The sequence below is a fragment of the Xiphias gladius genome, chromosome 6 (assembly GCF_016859285.1).
Source record: "Xiphias gladius isolate SHS-SW01 ecotype Sanya breed wild chromosome 6, ASM1685928v1, whole genome shotgun sequence".
Classification (NCBI taxonomy): Eukaryota; Metazoa; Chordata; class Actinopteri; order Istiophoriformes; family Xiphiidae; genus Xiphias; species Xiphias gladius.
In genome coordinates this window covers 22844260-22862389 of record NC_053405.1, presented here as the reverse complement: position 1 = coordinate 22862389, position 18130 = coordinate 22844260, and the positions used below count along the sequence as shown (strand labels likewise).

Sequence of the window (18130 nt, the reverse complement as noted above, 5' to 3'; positions counted from 1 at the left end):
ATTGAAGGCAAACATGTTAAGTTGAGTACAGGAAATGGTCCAATTTTCCCAAGTCCTTAACTACAATTTTACTTCAATAGGTTCACGACGCTGTTGACCCAAATCAGGAATTGGTTTTAAGCAATTAACTAGTTATACAGAAACATACAGACTGCTGAAAATTGAAAGGAAAAACCTGAATAAATGAGTGTAGACAAATGGCAAATGCAGATGCCTCCACATAGGGCACAAGGGGTCACTGAATGGTTGGATGGTTATGAAAAGGATGTGAATCATATGCTGTGACCGTCACAATCACCAGATCTCAACCCATCTGAACACGTTTTGGGAGATTCTAGACCAACATGTTAGACAGCGCTCTCCACCACCATCATGAAAACACAAAATGAGGGAATATCTTTTGGAAGACATGTGTCCATCCCTCCAGTAGAGCTCCAGAGACTTGTAGAATCAACACCGAGGAGCACTAAAGCTGTTCTGGCGTCACGCGGTTGCTCGACACATTAATAAGACGCTTTATGTGGTTTTCCCGGTATGTGCATTTAAAACAATCATCTGTTCAAAAAAAAAAATCACTGTGGAGTCATTGCGAATCTCATCTGTGTCTTGTGTTCACCAGATATTTGGTTCAATAACAATTATATTACCGACACCATATTTGTATCCCAGAGCAAGCCAAATGTGAACCAGAAGGATGTGAGCCGCTTCCAATTTTCTTTTTGGAAGGCTCTGAATATTGGTTCTTAGGTCTCCCACAGTGCACAGAAACAGTGTCAATACTCGTGCTGAGCAATTTGTTTTCTAGTTGCAAATCCACCTGCGTCACACAGGTCACATAAACCACAGTCTATTCATCTTATGCTCGGCTGAGCTTTCAAGAAATGCCTCCAAATTGATTTTGTCACCCTTTTGTTTTTTTTGCTTTTTTGTGGGTTTGGGGGGGGGGGGGGTTACAGGTCACTTATAATCCTCAGAAGTCAATTTTCATTCTAAGAAGCACTTACAACATTTGTATCTCATGTGTTAATTTTTTTGGATCTGTTTAGGGAGAACATTTTCACTTTTCAGCTGAGGCACAAAATGTCAATCCACACCCACAATAACTGGTACATTTAAATCATTATTATTATTAAATGGGGTCAATGGGAGAAAACCACCACCACATAGACCCAAAAAAAAATCTATTTATCCTTAAGGGGGAGAGGGGAAAAAATAATCTGTTTTTCTCTGGATTGTGTTTGAATAGAAGGAACTTTCTTAAAACAAAAGCCACTTAATGTGCTTTGCAGTATCCATAATCAAAAGTAGAGATGGAAAATCTGATGATGGGATTGTTTCCAAAGTTTAACAAAGATGCTCATAGAGGTCACTAAGTGCTTTGAATGGTACTGAACCTCTGCATCTCTCCCTGTATTAAAAATGGCACACTTATGAACCTATGAACTTATGAACTTGCCATCTAAACAAATTACACACAGTGCGTGCTTCACAGTTCTGTTTCCGTACAGTATTTATTACAGTACTTGACTTTCGAGACATAATGTTGAATTTGTTGGCTGGAAGAAAGAGAGTATTCTTTCAACACCGTGAACTGGTTGCTACAGTATGTTTGTCCCAGGGTTCAACATTCTGCAAGGGTCTGTTCTTTTCTCTTAAGTAAAATGTCCCACATTATTCCCACAGCACAGAGCAGCAGTGTTGTTTCCTGACGGTCTTAAATCCCTAAGGATGCTTTTCTGGACATATTTTGATTCTGTTCTTTCTGTGCTGGAAAGTAACAAAGGTCAAAGCCCTGCAGTTCTGTCATGCCTTTCACTTATCTTGCACTTGTTATCAGATGATAAGATGACAGCATTCTTCAAAACAAGAACTCCCTATTTGCACTGCAGTGTCAAGTCTTTCGTGAAGACCTGGGCTTCTGAGGATCTTTTTCAAAGCAGCATCAGTATTCCTTTATATTTGACATGAGTTTTTTCTGTGTTCAACAGTAATTTGCCTGATATGTATCTTACTCAGACAACAGCTGAGCAGGATACATACAGCAAAAGATTCTTCACCCACTCACCTCGCCAGCCTCCAATTCAATAAGTCTGAACTTATCCGATCTTACCACAGAAACCAGAAACAATTACAAACCTTGAACTTCTCACAAGACACTTAGTGCAGCAGTTCAACATTTTGGGAAATATGCTTATTCGCTTAGGTAGATGAGAAGATCAATACCAGCCTTGTAATTGTCTGGTTTAATATAAAAGCTACAGCTAGCAGACAGTTAGCTTGGAATAAAGACTGGAAACAGGGGAACAGCTAGCCTGGCTCTGTCTGAAGATAACAAAATCCACTTACCAGCAAATCTCAATAATCAATATGTTATACAAAAACCCACGTGTATTATGGGGATTTATGTGACTATTTCTAGGCCGGGTGCAGTGACTTCCTGGAGTCAAAAACAAAAAAAGCTGTAATGTTTTAACTGGTGAGTTTTAATATGTGTTCAGATGAAAAGTGAAGCAAATTTTTGCCATTTCTGTCATTCCCGAGTTGTGTAGTCCATGTTTATTCGTCCCATACAGTCTATCTACTGACTATTAGTTGTAAGCTACCTAGCAATGGACACACTGACTGTGTGTGTGTGTGGTGTGTTCAGCTCAGCCTTTGACTGAATTCAGGACTAACCAGAAACTCTTTTTTTTTCTTGTCTCTGTAAGAGATTTTTAAAGGCCTCGGGATTTGCACAGATTATTTGCTGAAGTCCAAACATTTTCAACATGCATGGACACATATTTGCCTCTGTCTGCGCCAACTCAGGCGAATCTGCATCTAATCTCCTCTTTCCATTTGCTATGTACAGAGTACTACCATGCCTAAAATGTGCCTATGTGAACACAACATTAGAGGAGCTGGCAAGCAGATTCTGTTACGTTCAGACAGAGCCAGGAGGCTGTTTCCCCCTGTTTCCATTCTTTATGCTCAGGTAAGCTAACTATCTCCTGGTTGTACGTTCATATTTACCGTACAGACATGAGAGCATTAACAATCTTCTCATCTAACTCTCTGCAAGGAATTGAACAGGTGTATTTCCAAAAATGTTGAACTATTCCGTCTACATCACCTCCGTTCCAAATTTTACCAACAACATACAGTTAGAAATCCTGTAGGCAGTCCTCTTTTTATTTGTTCGATGGCTACTTACACCGACACACATTCACAGCCAAGATACAAAGTAGTCAAGTAGTAGTTAGGGTGGTATAAACCAGTCAAGTCTTAGAATAAATACCGCATTTAAAGAACACAACCATCTAGCCTGGCATAGATATTGAAAAAAAGTATCAATGCTGCTCTCATTTTACAATGCTTCACATTTTGAACATCAACAAGGATGCCTTCTTTAAATTAAGTACAGACTGATTCACCCTGCCCCATTTTTCAGATAAAATGATATAAAACATCACTGTGTTAAAAGTGCACTCAGTAGTCAGTAAATAAATACAGGTTATAGTCTTCTTTTCAGGTGCTCTGAGCTTTGAGCAGTCCTCATTTGTCATGTGTCTGTATGATGAAAAGCTTGAATTTGCAGAGTATCTTTCTGGAGATATGAGAGAAAGGGCCTTCTTTTTCAAATGAACAGCTATGAATTCAAAACTCTAAAGTGAAAGGGTTTTAATGTGCAGAGAGGTTGTGAAACTTAATAAAACCATAAAAGACCATAAAATCCATCTTTCACATCGGTTTGATCTAAATAGGAGTCAAAAGTTTTTTCTAGTCCCAGCAGCCTTGGTGGAGCTGGATGTTCGCTGACGCTGTTGTCTCCCTGCGCTGTGCTTTCATTCAGACAGGACACGGTTTAACAACTTGGTGTGCTGTAGTTCTCGTATAACACATTAGACCAAATTATGGTAATCACCTTCTTTCTGGCTGTTTAAGTGTTCATTTCACAGCCTTCAGCACATAAAGAACTCGGTAGTGAGAAAGCTTAACCACATCACTCCTTCCTGCTCTACTTACAGAGACTGTCTGTGAGGGTCAGCATATGTTTTGAAATTAAGAAGTACAGCAATTGAAAAATCTCACATAGGCTCCTAGGGTCACTTTAATCAGGGGCAATTATATCCACCATTAAAAGTGCCATAAGAGTCCACTGCTTTACCCTGTCATAGAGAATATTATAACTGCAGTTTCCTTTTCTCGCACACTTTTCATGACTGTGTCGTAGTGTCGTATTCCTGTCAGATATGCTGCGACAATCCTCACTTTAATGCAAAAATGTGTATTTGTTTTTAAAACTGGATTTTTTTTAAATGGAAGAACAGGCGTTTGACCAACAACAGTTACTGCATTCATTGCTGAGTTCATCTAACAAGACTGGGCCTCAATCTGAGGCTGCACCGCTTGTCTTTTAGGACAAAGTATCTTTGAGAAAGCCCTTCGAAAGCTGCTGTGGCATAGAGGGTACAAAAACGGGTTGATGGCAGAGTTCAGCCACAGAAGCCAGAATGTTATCTCGTACCAGTGGTTAGCCACACACTCACGGCTACAAGCGGCACGGATAATCATTAGCAGTGTGTAAGGAGCCCAGCAAATCCCAAAAGTGCAGACAATAATGGCCAAAGATTTGGCAATCTTTTTGTCTCGGGAAAGGCGAGATCCCTGTGTCCTACGGGCAGGCACCATGCAGGAGGCCGTGTGCTTAAAAGGCCTGGAGTGTTTTCTGTTAGGTGACAGCTTTTCCCTCTGCATGAATATTTGACTTGTATTTGGGTCCCCGCTGGAATAGGGGGACAGGACGTCGTCGTCCTCGATAACTGCAGAGATAGCCGTGGGCTCGCTGGACGACACCTTCCGAGTTTTGACAAAAAACACAGACCAAGCTCCTCCGTCTCTGTGCTTCTTACTGTCCCTCTGAGTCTTGGCGTCGTCCTCAGCACAGGCGCCCCTGTTCTTGTTCCTGCGATGGATGTTCAGGTAAATGCTGAGGTTGAAGAAGGCCACCGACACGAACGGCGTAAAGAACTCAAAGGTAGAAGCGCTGAGCAGAAAATACCAGGTGAAATAAAACTCAGCGTAGCACTCGTGGGACGGCACGATGCTCTGGCCGACGATTGCCTCCCAGAAGATGATGGCAGGGCTGTAGAGGAGGAAGGCCAACACCCACACCGCCACCATCTTGAACACAGCCTGGCGAGTCATGTTTCTTTGCGCTCTGTATTTAACCTGTGCAAAAAGAGAGGCACAAGTGTGACTCACAGTAAGACACAGCGAAGTAAAAATTCTGCTACACACTAACACTACTTGTTACCTTTCAAACAGCCACAGCTGCTCACATACAGTAATAGCAGGCTGACAAATGCACTTACTGTTGCTCTGAGTGTCTTGTTCAAATGAAGCTGTTTGTATTGTGCTGCCTCAGAGCAGCAGAGGGATGATGCGAGTAAAACCCACTCACGGGGCTATTACATACATTTGGGCTACAAGCCACATTCACTGATGCAACAAAGTGTGAAAGAGACATCTGGTTTCTCCCGATCTACTCCTCCCACGTCATCACCTGTCGCTCATTCTCTTCTCGCCTACTCCATTTTCCCTTCACCTCTTCTCAGTCTAACCTCTATCATTTAGCAGGGCTCCTTTATTTAACACTCCCTCCTTTTTGTTGCTGTAGTTGTTCATCTTTTCTTTGCCTGAAACCATCAATGTCTCTCTGCGTTTGCAACAGCTGGCTATGTCAGCGGGACATGAGACAATGATGCTGCTAATTTGACTGTGGATAAGGAGCAACTTTTAAAAAAAATGCACTTTTTTTGAATCAATAAATGATGAAATAGAGCCACTTCATGATGCTAATAACTGACTCTGGCCCCAGTCTCCGGTGTTCATCACAAAGGCACAGCAATCCCATTTCCATTTTAAATTACAGAAAGTCTGCTCACTACTGGTAAAAACTAAATATATAAATAAATAGGATTTCATACTAAGCTACTGAGATTAAACGATCAATAAAAAGGAGACAAAAGTAACCATAAGTAAACATTTAATTACCAAACACTGCTTCGTAAGCAGCTAAATAAAGTTCTTCTTCTGTAAATGTGGGGTCTATCGAATTTAGTCATTTAAAAATAACAGGCTGTGAGACGATAAAAATGGTCCACATGAAAATGTTTCAGTTTTATGCCAATCAAGCACAAACTGTCGTGTGGGAAATCCTTAAATTTAATGTTGGGATGATAGTTTATAATTGATAACTAATACTGTACATATTTGTGTGTGTGTGTGTGTGTGTGTGTATGGGGGGGGGTAATGATCGACTTCACACCCTGTACTTACAGCCCTTGTGACTGACAGGAAGCGGTCATAACTAATGAGGACAATGTTGAAGACCGAGGCAGTGCAGAGCAGGTAGTCCATGACCAGCCACACCTTGCAGAGACCCTTACCCAGCATCCACCGGCCCGTCAGGTTGTACGGGATATAAACCGGGATGCAGAAGGCTCCTGGAACAGACACAGATACAACTGCATGATGACAGTATTGACATGCACACGTCTCCAGACAGGCTGCTTGTGAGACCTCTTGCATGTGACAGAAACAATGACCTGGCTACTGCATCTCACCAGCACAAAACCCACGCGGTGGGTAAGTTAGGAACAGTAGTGGCGTGCACTGGTTTTTTCATTAGAGTGAAGGCTGTAAGTTATCTGATGCTGCAGATACCTATTCTACAAATACACACAACACTCCATGGTAATGTAAAACATGAATGAAAAAGGACGGTCAGGCCACCATGAACAAGCCACTGAGCAACAGTGACTTACTATAATTACATTATAGGAAAATTACAATGTGTTTGGGGCGTGCACAATAAGCCTTTTAGTGGCCTTTCTTCAATAGGTAGGAACAAAAGCTGAATTTGAGCGACCTGGCAGGGGAATCACAAAGAGGAAAGAGGAAGAAAAGGATGCACCGACTCACCCACGAGAAAATCAGATATAGCCAGGTTCAGAAAGAAGTAGTTGCTTTGATTCCTCAGGGTTTTATCCACAATAAAAGCCATGATGACCAGCGCGTTCCCAGCCACCACAACGACAACCAGAGTCACCATGAGGACACACAAGAACACTGCCAGGTAGCCCGGGAGGGCGGTCCCAGCCTCGGACACCGCGGGAGTCAAGTCGCCGCTGGAGTTGGACTGCAGAATATGTGCGCCCATAGTTAATCTAAAGCCAAAATCATTGTAGACCTTTTTCATTTCATGCAGAGACACAGGGAACAAGTCCAGCTGCGCGCCTCAACCTTCCGCTCCACTTTACCCAGCAGTCAAACATGACTGAGGACCTGCGATTAAATTAAGACACTTTTTCCCCATCTCCCATTTTTTTCCCCCCCAAGCTCTGTGATCTAGAGAAACACAAGCTGAAGTTAAAGCTTTTTTCTTTTTTTCTTGAGTAATAATAACTGTTATCCCTCTAGCCGGTCTCTCCTCTCCCTGGTCAGCCGGGTTATTGGCCGTGCTGGCTGCTGGATGTGCGGGCTCCGCGGAGCTCGCGGCTGATTTTGACACACGTCAAGAGTGCTAGAGTAGAAAACAGGAGCCATATCCGGTCATATTTTCGAAATAAACCTTGTGCCGCAACGTCTTTGATAAGAGCAAAAACTGTCATGTTAAAAAAAAAAAAAAAATTTAAATCTGCATTCAAGAAGCTATTTTAATATGTGAAATTACACCGACTGTTTCCTCAGCACCATACCTAACAGAGGATCTGATATTCACACTTAAAAGGCAGCCGGAATAAAAAAACAGCTGAGATATGTACATGCTAGTGCTCTTCCTTCTTAAGTTAGTTGATCACCAATTCAAAATGACACAAAACATACTCTGATTTCTGAGACAAAGACGGGTGACAAATTCCGGTCTCCGTCGGGTCATTTCTGCTCAGTTGACATCTCGCCATCTCGCCCGCCGAGCAACGGATCAGAAGCTGAAGGGGGTCCGGTCAAGACTCGAGAAATCAGGCTGAGATCAAATGACCTCAGCTGTAGGCAGCAGGATGTCTGCAAGCAGCCGGTCGCCATCAGGAGATGGATATTTACACCCAGCATCAAGTTCAGTGATTTAGTCAAGTGATTGAGAAGTCATAGTCCTGAGAAGTCCACTTGACAATCTTCTTCTTCTTCAAGATCATTTAGCCTAGTACCCCAAGTACCCCATCTAATGATGAAATATTTTTATTAAGAAAGACATTAGGACATCATAATAGTGCTGCAATTTGAAAAGTCAGTTTAATTTGAGAAAAAGCTGCAGCTTACTCTAAAGATCAGTCTGCCAGCCTCATGATCCTGATGACCTGGTCCTCAAGGTTGCTTGCATATGGAGCTGCAAAATTTTCAATATTAAATAAATGCATGTGAAATAAACAGCATAGGGAAAAAAATGTATTTTAAAAAACGATATTGAAAATATTGACCAAAGAAATTAACAAAACTGACCTCATTATGACATGTTTCATTATTTCATCATAAATCGTCATAGAAATTTTATTTCAAAATACACTTTTAGTTCATGTTACATTTGATTTCATGTCACTTTCCCTAACAATGAAATCACTTGCTGTCACACGCTAACTGCCAGTTAGCTGGCTAGATCCTGTTAGCTAGTGACCTCAGACTCACAGACTCTTTATTTTGACAGTTGTTCAACTCTGTTTGACTAGCTGCTGCCATAATTCAGGCCTAATCCAAAATCTAATTTGAGCCAGACTACACCAAAGTACTCCCAAGGTGTTTTGTCACAATCAGCAGCAGGAACAACTGTATGAATATCTGAAATCTCCTCAGAAGTCTAACTATTCTCCTCAGCCCTGGAGTATGAATTTATATGCTGAGTTCTTCACAAGCCTGTAAAAAATATGATTAAGGACTGAGATGATGGGTTCAGAGTGTTGACATCTTGTCAGGGAGAAACAACTCTGTAATTACTCTCAATGGCTAAAATGAGCAGGCAGCTTTGTACACAGACTTGGAGAAACTTCAGGAATCTCAGAGTGCTGCTTTATCATTCAAATGAAATGTCTTTCTTGGATCACACTCAGTTTTATTCCCTCAAGATACTGAAAACAGATAAAAAATCAATTGTTTCGTACACCACAATAGTCGGTTTTTGGCCGTGGACACCAAACTGCCAAGTGCACAGATGAGCCCTGGATATTTTTAGAGAGGAGTCCTCTGCTGCCTAAACCCAAAACCAGGGGTGGTTAATATGCAGACTGTGTCTGTCCAGGGATCGAGTGACACCAAAACGGAGAGGTGAGGCAAACCCCGACACAAGCCAATGTGAGGTACAGTGCCATGAGAAAGCCTGGGCACCGCTGTTCAAAATTTCTGCTACTGTGAATGGTTAAGTGATTAGAAGATGAACTGATCTCAAAAGGGCATAAAGTTAAAGATGAAACATTTCCTTTTGACATATTGAGCAAGGTAAGCATATTATTTTTGTTTAGTACAATTTTAGAATGAAAAAAGGAAAGGAGCACCATTCAAAAGTATGGGCACCCCAAGAGATTTGAGCTCTGAGGTAACTTTTACCAAGGTCTCAGACCTTAATTAGCTTGTTAGGGCTATGGCTTGTTCAAATAATTGATGCCCACACAGCAGTACAAGGCTGTAAAAAGATAGCAAAGCGTTTTCAGGAAGTCGTTTTCTCAGTTCGTAATGTAATTACGAAATGGGAGTTAACAGGAACATTGGAGGTCAAGTTGCGGTCTAGAAGACCAAGAAAGCTTTCCGAGAGAACTGCTCGTAGAATTGCTAGAGAGGCAAATCAAAACCCGTTTCACTGCAAAAGACCTTCAGGAAGATTTAAAAGACTCTGGAGTGGTGGTGCACTGTTCTACTGTGCGACGCCTGCACAAATACAAACACATGTCGAGGTCATAGTTTCTGTACCAATCCCCACTGTTTGATTGTGTTAATGGAAAAATGTACTGTAAACGTTTAATTTCAAGAGGTAAAGCATCCATCTGAAATAACAATTCAAAATTCCTAAGAGACTTTTTATTACCTTAGTTATTGTGAATAAATTATTTGTAATTGCAAGGAATCAGTCTCAAGGTGCATCTAAATCTAAAAACAACCTTTTCACCGAAGTAAACAGCAAAACTGTACAAATGTCATTTTTCTTCTTTTGAAATTCATTTGGTCTTCTTGCTTTTTGGCCTTTTGGTCTTCGCTCCTGATCTGGTGGCCTCATCCTGTGAAACAAGAGGAAAGGATTTGAGAATGAACAAACTCATAATTATCTAACATTAGAACTCTGCTTAATGGGTGTTGTTACATATCCCATGATACAATGTTTGACATACACTTTTTGCCTGAACTCCTCCTGTGTTTCCCTGTCTTACTGAAATGTGCAATTTACAATGTACTGACTGGTGCACACAACCAAAAAGTATGCATTTTTAAGTAGTCTTATAAAATATCCTCTACTAATTGTTACTCATAATCCAGGCTGCCAACTTGTAGATAACTCTATAATTTTAAAAGCTCGTCTGGACAAAAGGGAAGCATAAATGATCATTCTCTAACAAGCAGCAGGGTGACAAACATTGAAAGAAAATGTGAAAAATTTTAATATTCATGCAGCGCCTTCATAACTCATATGGCATTAGCAATGGGACTATAGACCAATCACCCCCCAATACTTGTCTTCTTTGTTTGTACCCTCTCCTAGCATTAAAAAATGTTCCCGACTGTTATAACCGACAGGAAGTAGCCTTGTTACTGTTTCTAATAAGCAACTCAAATGCTGCAAAATAACTGGCAGCAACCTTTCCTCTTGTGAGGTCCTGTGTAAAACCAGGGGTTCAGATCTGGTTTTCATACTTCATTTTCCTTCTGCATCCAACGCAAGTATTCAGAGATTTTATCTAATTTTGAATTCACCTATGGAAAAACTGTCTCCACTCACTCTTCCACAGACTTATTGTCCTGTTTCCAATTTATACTTTATTTATACTGGAATAAATTGTTGATAAATATATTTTTTAATACAACAGACCTTTGTATACAGTACTGACTTACAGGCTGCGACATAATATCTGACCTGAATAGTTTTTTTTCTTGCTTGGACAATAGCATGCTCCATGTTTCCATCAGCAACATTTCTTCATAGAAAAAGATTTAATTGTTGTAACTCAAGGGTCAATTCTGGGTCCTATTTTGTTTCCATGTATATACTGTACATATATATACTCTTTCCAAGAGTCTGGGCCAGCAGCATTTCTCTAGAGATGGCAATGTTGCTCAGTGCATCGCTTTGATCCATACTGAAAAATCTTGACAACTATAGGGTGGACTGGAGCGCCCTGGTGGCCTAGAGTGTAATGCAGCATACATGAACTGCAACATCCCCGGTTTGTGTCTGGCTGGGAAACTTTGTTGCATATTGTTAAACTCTCTCCCCTTATTTTCTCACATATCTCCACTGTCAACAATAAAGGCATAGAAAATGCCTAAAACAATTACCTGAAATAAAAAATAATTTAAATATGGATAGATTACCAGGAAATTTTGTACAGACATTCATGATTCCGTGTGTATGAATCCTAATGAGTTTGGTGATCCCCTGACTTAACCTCTACCACCACAGACAGGTGGACATGTGTAAGATATCTCAACAACTTTTGGAGGTATTCTCATGACATCTGGTTTATCTCAGGATAACATTTGATCTCAACTTAACCTTTAAACATCACATCACTGTGTCTTTTGAAGTTTTTAATCTGCTTAGGAGCACTGAAACTACATGCGTTCATTGATCACATCTACTGTAGAGATTTATCAGGTCTGAATGATTGCATTGCGTTTTTGACCTGTCAATCAAAAAGCTTTAGACGAGCTTCAGTCAGCTTAGGCCAACTAAAACTAAGCTGTTTGTTTTAGAATTGTTTAACCTGTTGTGACTGATTTAAAGCACTTCATGAACTGGAAACAAGCTATTCTGCAGAGGTTGTAAGTCCCTCCATTCACAGGCAGTGGCCTCTAATTAGCTGTCATAAAGTCCAGGTTTGACGTCCGGGGTACAGAGCCTCTGCTGTCAGGATGGGAATGAAATCAAGTGTAGACTTTTTACAGTGAGTTGATGGGGTTTTGAAGTAGGATTCCTTTAAATGTAGGTTTAATCTATCTGTGGCAGCTGCTCTCGTCCATTATTTTATCAATGGAATAACTTTGCGGAACACAAAGCCAACTTCAAAGCAGACTGGACCTAACTACAGGCTGGCAAAAGAGAAGAGAAAGTGTTTGATCTTCAGAACGTGGCAACTAGACACTTCAAATGAACCAATATGCCTAAGATGACAACTACTGAAAGGTTACTGTGGTCTCACAAAGCAAGGCAAACAGGCACTCTATATTATTATAATAAATCTATGTCTCACTTTAACCCGTAACTATATACTGTCTGACAGTCTTGAAATAACTGACTTTTTGACTTTCTGACTTTGCGTTGGTTGTCAGAAAGGCAAGAAAACAACCCATCTATTTGCTTTCAGATAACTGGACAAACATTAGTGTGTAAGTCAATTAAACTACAAGATACCAGGTGGATTCCAGCATCAAAAAACAAACACAAAGTCAAATGTGACTGAGGATGACAGAGCAAAATTTAAGAGGCCCAGAGTGTCTCACCGAGGAGGCAGTGTATCCCTCCTCCACCAGGATGTTTCTCGCACAGTTGTTGATGTGTTTGAAGCGGTCAGGACCCAACAAAATGCCTCCATACCATCGAGACACAACCACCATGACATTACGCACATCCAGAATCTGTGGTGAGAGACAAATGTGGTATATGTGAAATGAGTGTGAATTTGCAAGAGCTAGGAAAGAGACAAATACAATTAATTGTCGCCTGAAACGCCAAAATTTGGGAATATTTCTCTATTTTGTTGTTTTCTACAGAGTTTGGTGAGAAAATTGACTTTATTTTCATCTCTGTGTGTTCAACATGTAGCTCCAGGACATGTTCCAGCTCCAGGACTTAGATTAGAAGATAAACTGGAGGGTTCAAGGTTCAATGTATTCATCCATAAAATTTTGGAAATCACAGCACTCTCATCCTAATCAACCAACACTACAAAAGATATAGCTATCCACAAAATAACATAAAATAAAGCTAAAGACTAAAGACATGATAAAAATAGATAACCATAAAAACAAAATTAATAGCTTAAAAAACTATTAACACTTCTCTATTCATTATTTTTTATATTCACAATTGGTCGAAAGACAGTTTTAGTGAAGATTTTTGATCCTACGCAACTGTTGCGAAGACTTTGAGGTGAACCATTTTTTTAAGTAATCACCATATTAACTGCATGTATGTGAAAGGGGTCACTCCTTGACATGAACCCACAGATAATTATCACCCAACTCTGCAGTTACCCTCAAGTCTAAAGAGTGTTTTAGTATCTTTTACCTCACTGTTATGATTGCCCTGCCAGCAACTTTGCAGTTTTGGTTTGAAGCATTCTCATCAATGTTGTTTCCGACTGGAGCAGCCAGCTTTTTCATCAATTAAGCTCAAACCACTGTACGCTCCCTTCCCACACCAACAGCAGAGAGACAAAGTTGGCGACTAGCTAAACCGTATTGTCTGGGTTTACTATTTGTGTTAAGAAGAACCAATTTTCAAATGGCCAGAAACGGATAAATACTGTTTTTAACCTGTAATTTATTTTTTGGCCACTGCAATACGCTATAAACTAAATAGTGACATATTATCACTTTGTGCAGTTGATTTGGCTGTGCAGGCAAACAGTTGTCTTTTTACACATCCAGCTGGCCATCTGACGAATGTGAGTCCAGTATTTGGTCTCTACCAGCTGCTGTGGGAAATATCTGGCTCTTCAGCTGCCAAATTCTTCACTATTTTTACCAGCTAGTCGCTAATCGTGTCGGTCTGCTGTTGGGTACATTGGACTTATCAAAGCTTTTTATTGAAAACAGTTGCCTGTCACTAATGGGCGATTTGAGAGTGAGTCAGAACAGTAAGGTTGTGAGCCTTAAAACCAAAACAAAGAGCTGAAAGACATTACATTGCTATGTGAGGACAAGTGCAGAGGCGATTATCATTATCTGAGGGTTTTTCACATTACACACAGTCATTTGACCCATTGTTAATATAAAAAATATTTATTAGGGCAGCTTTAATGTGAAGAGTTGTGACAATTAAACTTAAAGAGAGAGCTAAATATTTTTTCGCAAAAACGTAATAGCTATTTTTTTGTTTTGTTTTGTGAGATGTTCCTCGAGCTGTTTCACCACCATCCACAATTACTTTTAAATTTTTTTCCAGTGTGAACACACTACATCCTCAAAACCTGCTTAGAATTACTATGTAGTATGGATTTGATACACAGCTTTATTCTCGTTCTCTTTCATTTCCTTTCATTTTATAGGCTAAACAATTTGGAACTTAAATCAAAAAAGTAATGACCAGCTTGGCCATAATCAAAAAATTATCATTAGTTGTATCCCTAATACCCAATGTCCTAAACCTCAATGGTTTCTGTCACACATTGCTTTTGTTTTTTTCCCCCCCTAAGTTTAACTTTGCCCGTTTTATTTAGGCCGCATCAGCACAAGATTTCCCCGTGTGTAATAGTAATCCTAAAAATTGATGATGCAGTGACCTGACCCTCATGTTACCTGACATCTTTATTAAGAGTAACTGATATATATATCTCTCTCTCTCTCTCAGTGGAAAGTAAGCCAGTGGAAAGCTCCTTACTCATAACAAATCCAGTTTAAAAGCCATAGCAGACGCAGAACTATGCTAACTGTGACGATGAACAAGGCAGCCTGGAATAGACACCAATTAAGGATGCAAAAAAGAAAAAAGAAAAAAAGAAAAAGAAAAAAGTTGGATGCAGCAAGCAAATTTAACAATGTGGTTGTAATATTAATTCTAATAAGCTCAGTGTGTTCTGCACTGACTAATTCATCATTTCTATATGCATTTATTTTCTTTTTAACAAATGCAACATACAGTTAAGCATGCAGCTGAAAGAGTCATCTGTTTGGTTGGGGTCAGTTTTTTCTTAATTAAATAATAACCTGCAGCAAGTGGAGCAACCTCCCCCCTGCGGCTGTCTCGCCATCGTCCTCGCAGTCCTGCAAGAAGCTGTGCTTGTCCTCGCAGTAAATCCTACAACAGATAGAATCACAACAGCTTGGCATTAGGCGGCAGAGCATTAAAGAAAACCATTGTGGTGAAAGAATGACGCTGTGACACTGGCAGCCTCTTAATCGCAAACGTTTTTTAAGTGGTCTAAATGTCAACATCCCCTCCCTGTGACTAATGACCACCCAGGAAGTGCATCAAAAGCTCAACACTTCATTAGATCACGCTTGAAAGAAAACACACAAACAGAAAGACATACACACATCTATTCACTGAATACATAATACTGTCAGAAAGCCTTCATTTTCTCTGGTCCTTTTTTTTAAACTTTTAATGTGCAGTAATGCGGTAATGTGCCCTTTAGCGAAGACAGGCACGCCTCTTTAATTATCTCATGTTTTTCTCCACTAATGAGATACACTATAAAACTAACCTAGAGGTGTATTGCATGATTTGCATTATAAAACCATGATACAGTATTTACCTATAAATTTTTTTTTTTTTTCAAATAAATATATGTGTGTGTTACTTACCTATATGCATAAATATTGTGAGTGGCACTAGCAATCTTCTTGTTTTCATACAGCTTCTCCAGGACCATTTTAACCTGCAACAGAGGACAGGCGGAACAATGATGTCATGACATATTCCTCACTTCACTGTCACATGCTTCTACATCCTTAATGTAGACGAAAACCACTGACACAAAGATTTAACGTGCGATCTACCTCAGCAGAGTGTTAAATATAAACCTATTACATACTGAAACCTTGAGTGGATTTATGTTAAGGAAAGGAAGTCAATTTCAAAACCACCTGAGATTGAAAATGATTCTGTACCTGGTAAACATGGTGTCTGACGCTGCTGCACAAAATAGCATTGGTCCACTTTGTGTGTTTTGGGGGGGGGGGGGAATCACATTTCATAGAGAAATAGGATTTTGAGTGTCCTCTGTCTCTCCACTTGTTTTCGGTTATCTCAGTTAATTTTTGCTCCCCTACAAGATAATTACACAGCTGAACATGTTTCAATTTGCCTCATGCAACCAAAAATCTTGATTTTTTTTTTTTAAAGTACGGGCTGGTATTTTTCTCTCTGATCGCTCACTTTGATATGAAAATCATCAGCAGATATTAAGTATGTTAGTCCATAAATCTCAGCTTTCCTTCAAGCGTTTGTCACTCAATAAAGCAACTGCATTTCTTATCAGTGTATTTACCACTTATTTCAAATTTTCTCCTTTTAAAACATAACACCTAAGAATTTTGTTATTGTATGATTCCCCAGTGTTTTGTATTGCCAATTAATCCTCAAGGATCTGTGAAGACAGTGTGTCAAATGAAGACACTTTCTCAATTATATCTTCAACAACTGAAGATGTCCAGATTATTACAAGAAAGTATACAAGTCCTCTACAGGTCGCAGTTCATTCTGCGCTACCACTTCACAGCAGGTGGCTTATCGTGTCACTTTTGATTTATTGTTTGATAATTTAAAAAAATAAAAAATACAAACAAAAAGTAATTTATGTGCTGTACCTGTCTGGGAGTCACCACAGGTGCTAAGTGAGGCTGGAAGGTGCTGCGTCTGTCTGTGATGGTATTTCCATGTTTTATTGGAGGTACCTCTTCATCTACATGATGAAATGTTACACATCATACCGGAGCTGTGTTTAATTTTGATCAATGAATCCAGTGCAATAAAATGAGTGGTACCGTTTGCAGGATCCATGAAGAGATGTGCATTTTCTGTGTTCATTTTGAGAGTCCTGAAGTCAGGTATGTCTTCGTCGTCATCATCATCATCATCATCCACTTCGTCCTCAGCTGTCATGTTCACCTTTTCTTGTAGATCCCCTGAAGAAGGTCATTATTCCCCAAAATTATAACCAAATTTCCGTTACATTACCATAACACTAACACTAGAATGGTCCCATGACCTATTACACCAAGACAAGACAATTCATAAATCGATAACACAAATTACTAGAACCTGGCTAATACTAGATTTTTGGGAACAATGAAGATGCTGATGTTATTTTTAGCACAGATCCTGCAAAACTGATTGAGCAGAGTTCAATTATTAACTGAGAAATATTTGAATTTTCGTAGGAGCGCTAGGCGAAGTCAACAGTTTTTGTTTTTTTTTCCTTCTCAGATGTTTAATCACGACAGCAACCTCCATGCACAAAAGTGCCAGTGCAGACACTGGCCACGTTAACGATGTTAATGCTGTTAATGTCCAGTATCCACTGTAAGCTAATGCAGCGGGATCAGATATAAAAGATCAACAGGTGAGCTAAAATTAGTACTCTGCTCTCATGGAAACAAATTTGCACCACATGTGAGCACAGCCTAAGTCAGCAGATACTCTATATATGTACTGTATATAACTATCTATCAACACAATCATAAACGTGCTAAAACTGAGGCTGACTCTGAACAAACTGTGTAATAATGATCTCATGTATTTTCCTGCAGTATGTAATTTATAAGCATCAACACATTTGTGATAAGCCAATATCAGATCTATTGATAATATCAGCCCCTTCCTGAGGATTTAAAACTTTGAAAATGAGTCAGAAATGTATTGGTTGTGTCAGAAGTCACTCCCTCGTTCAATCATTCACTAACCCCTATATAATGGACACTCAATAGTTTGCTCAGACGTGATCAGTAAATTGAGATTTGGGGCACTTGCTAGTCGTCATCATTTTTTCGCCATCACTGACAGCTGTTGAGTCGCACAACAGTAATTTTCATGTCTATAAATTATGGAGCATTGCATTGTGGGATAGTTAGCAGAAAGTAGTCTACATGTTGTGGACACTACTTTTTTTTTTGTCCCATTGTACAATTTTTGAGGGCAATATATAGTGAATACATTTACACACCCAGAATTCACGTCATCATCATCATCATCATCAGACGCATTATAATCATCATCATCATCATCAGC

General features: G+C 39.7%; 2 protein-coding genes across 3 annotated transcripts in view; both read right to left on the bottom strand.

The window, feature by feature from the left end:
* Positions 1-4309: 4309 nt before the first annotated feature.
* LOC120790915 (histamine H3 receptor) lies at positions 4310-7398 on the bottom strand. Its single transcript, XM_040128897.1, has 3 exons — positions 6967-7398; positions 6322-6488; positions 4310-5211 (listed from the first exon to the last, which is right to left on the bottom strand). The coding sequence occupies exons 1-3, from the start codon at positions 7241-7243 to the stop codon at positions 4354-4356; spliced, it is 1302 nt and encodes a 433-aa protein (XP_039984831.1). The 5' UTR covers positions 7244-7398; the 3' UTR covers positions 4310-4353.
* Positions 7399-9580: 2182 nt separating this feature from the next.
* The window catches only part of impact (impact RWD domain protein), a 17186-nt gene continuing 8636 nt past the window's right edge, over positions 9581-18130 (bottom strand). The window contains exons 6-11 of one of the 2 annotated variants that reach the window (XM_040129799.1): positions 16888-17028; positions 16711-16805; positions 15706-15779; positions 15106-15196; positions 12679-12813; positions 10173-10241 (exon numbers count right to left, since the gene is read on the bottom strand). In XM_040129799.1, the coding sequence (XP_039985733.1) occupies positions 10182-10241; positions 12679-12813; positions 15106-15196; positions 15706-15779; positions 16711-16805; positions 16888-17028 (596 nt within the window). In that variant the 3' untranslated portion in view covers positions 10173-10181. Of the gene's footprint in view, positions 10242-12678; positions 12814-15105; positions 15197-15705; positions 15780-16710; positions 16806-16887; positions 17029-18130 lie in introns of both variants that reach the window. The other variant, XM_040129800.1, reaches the window with a different exon arrangement.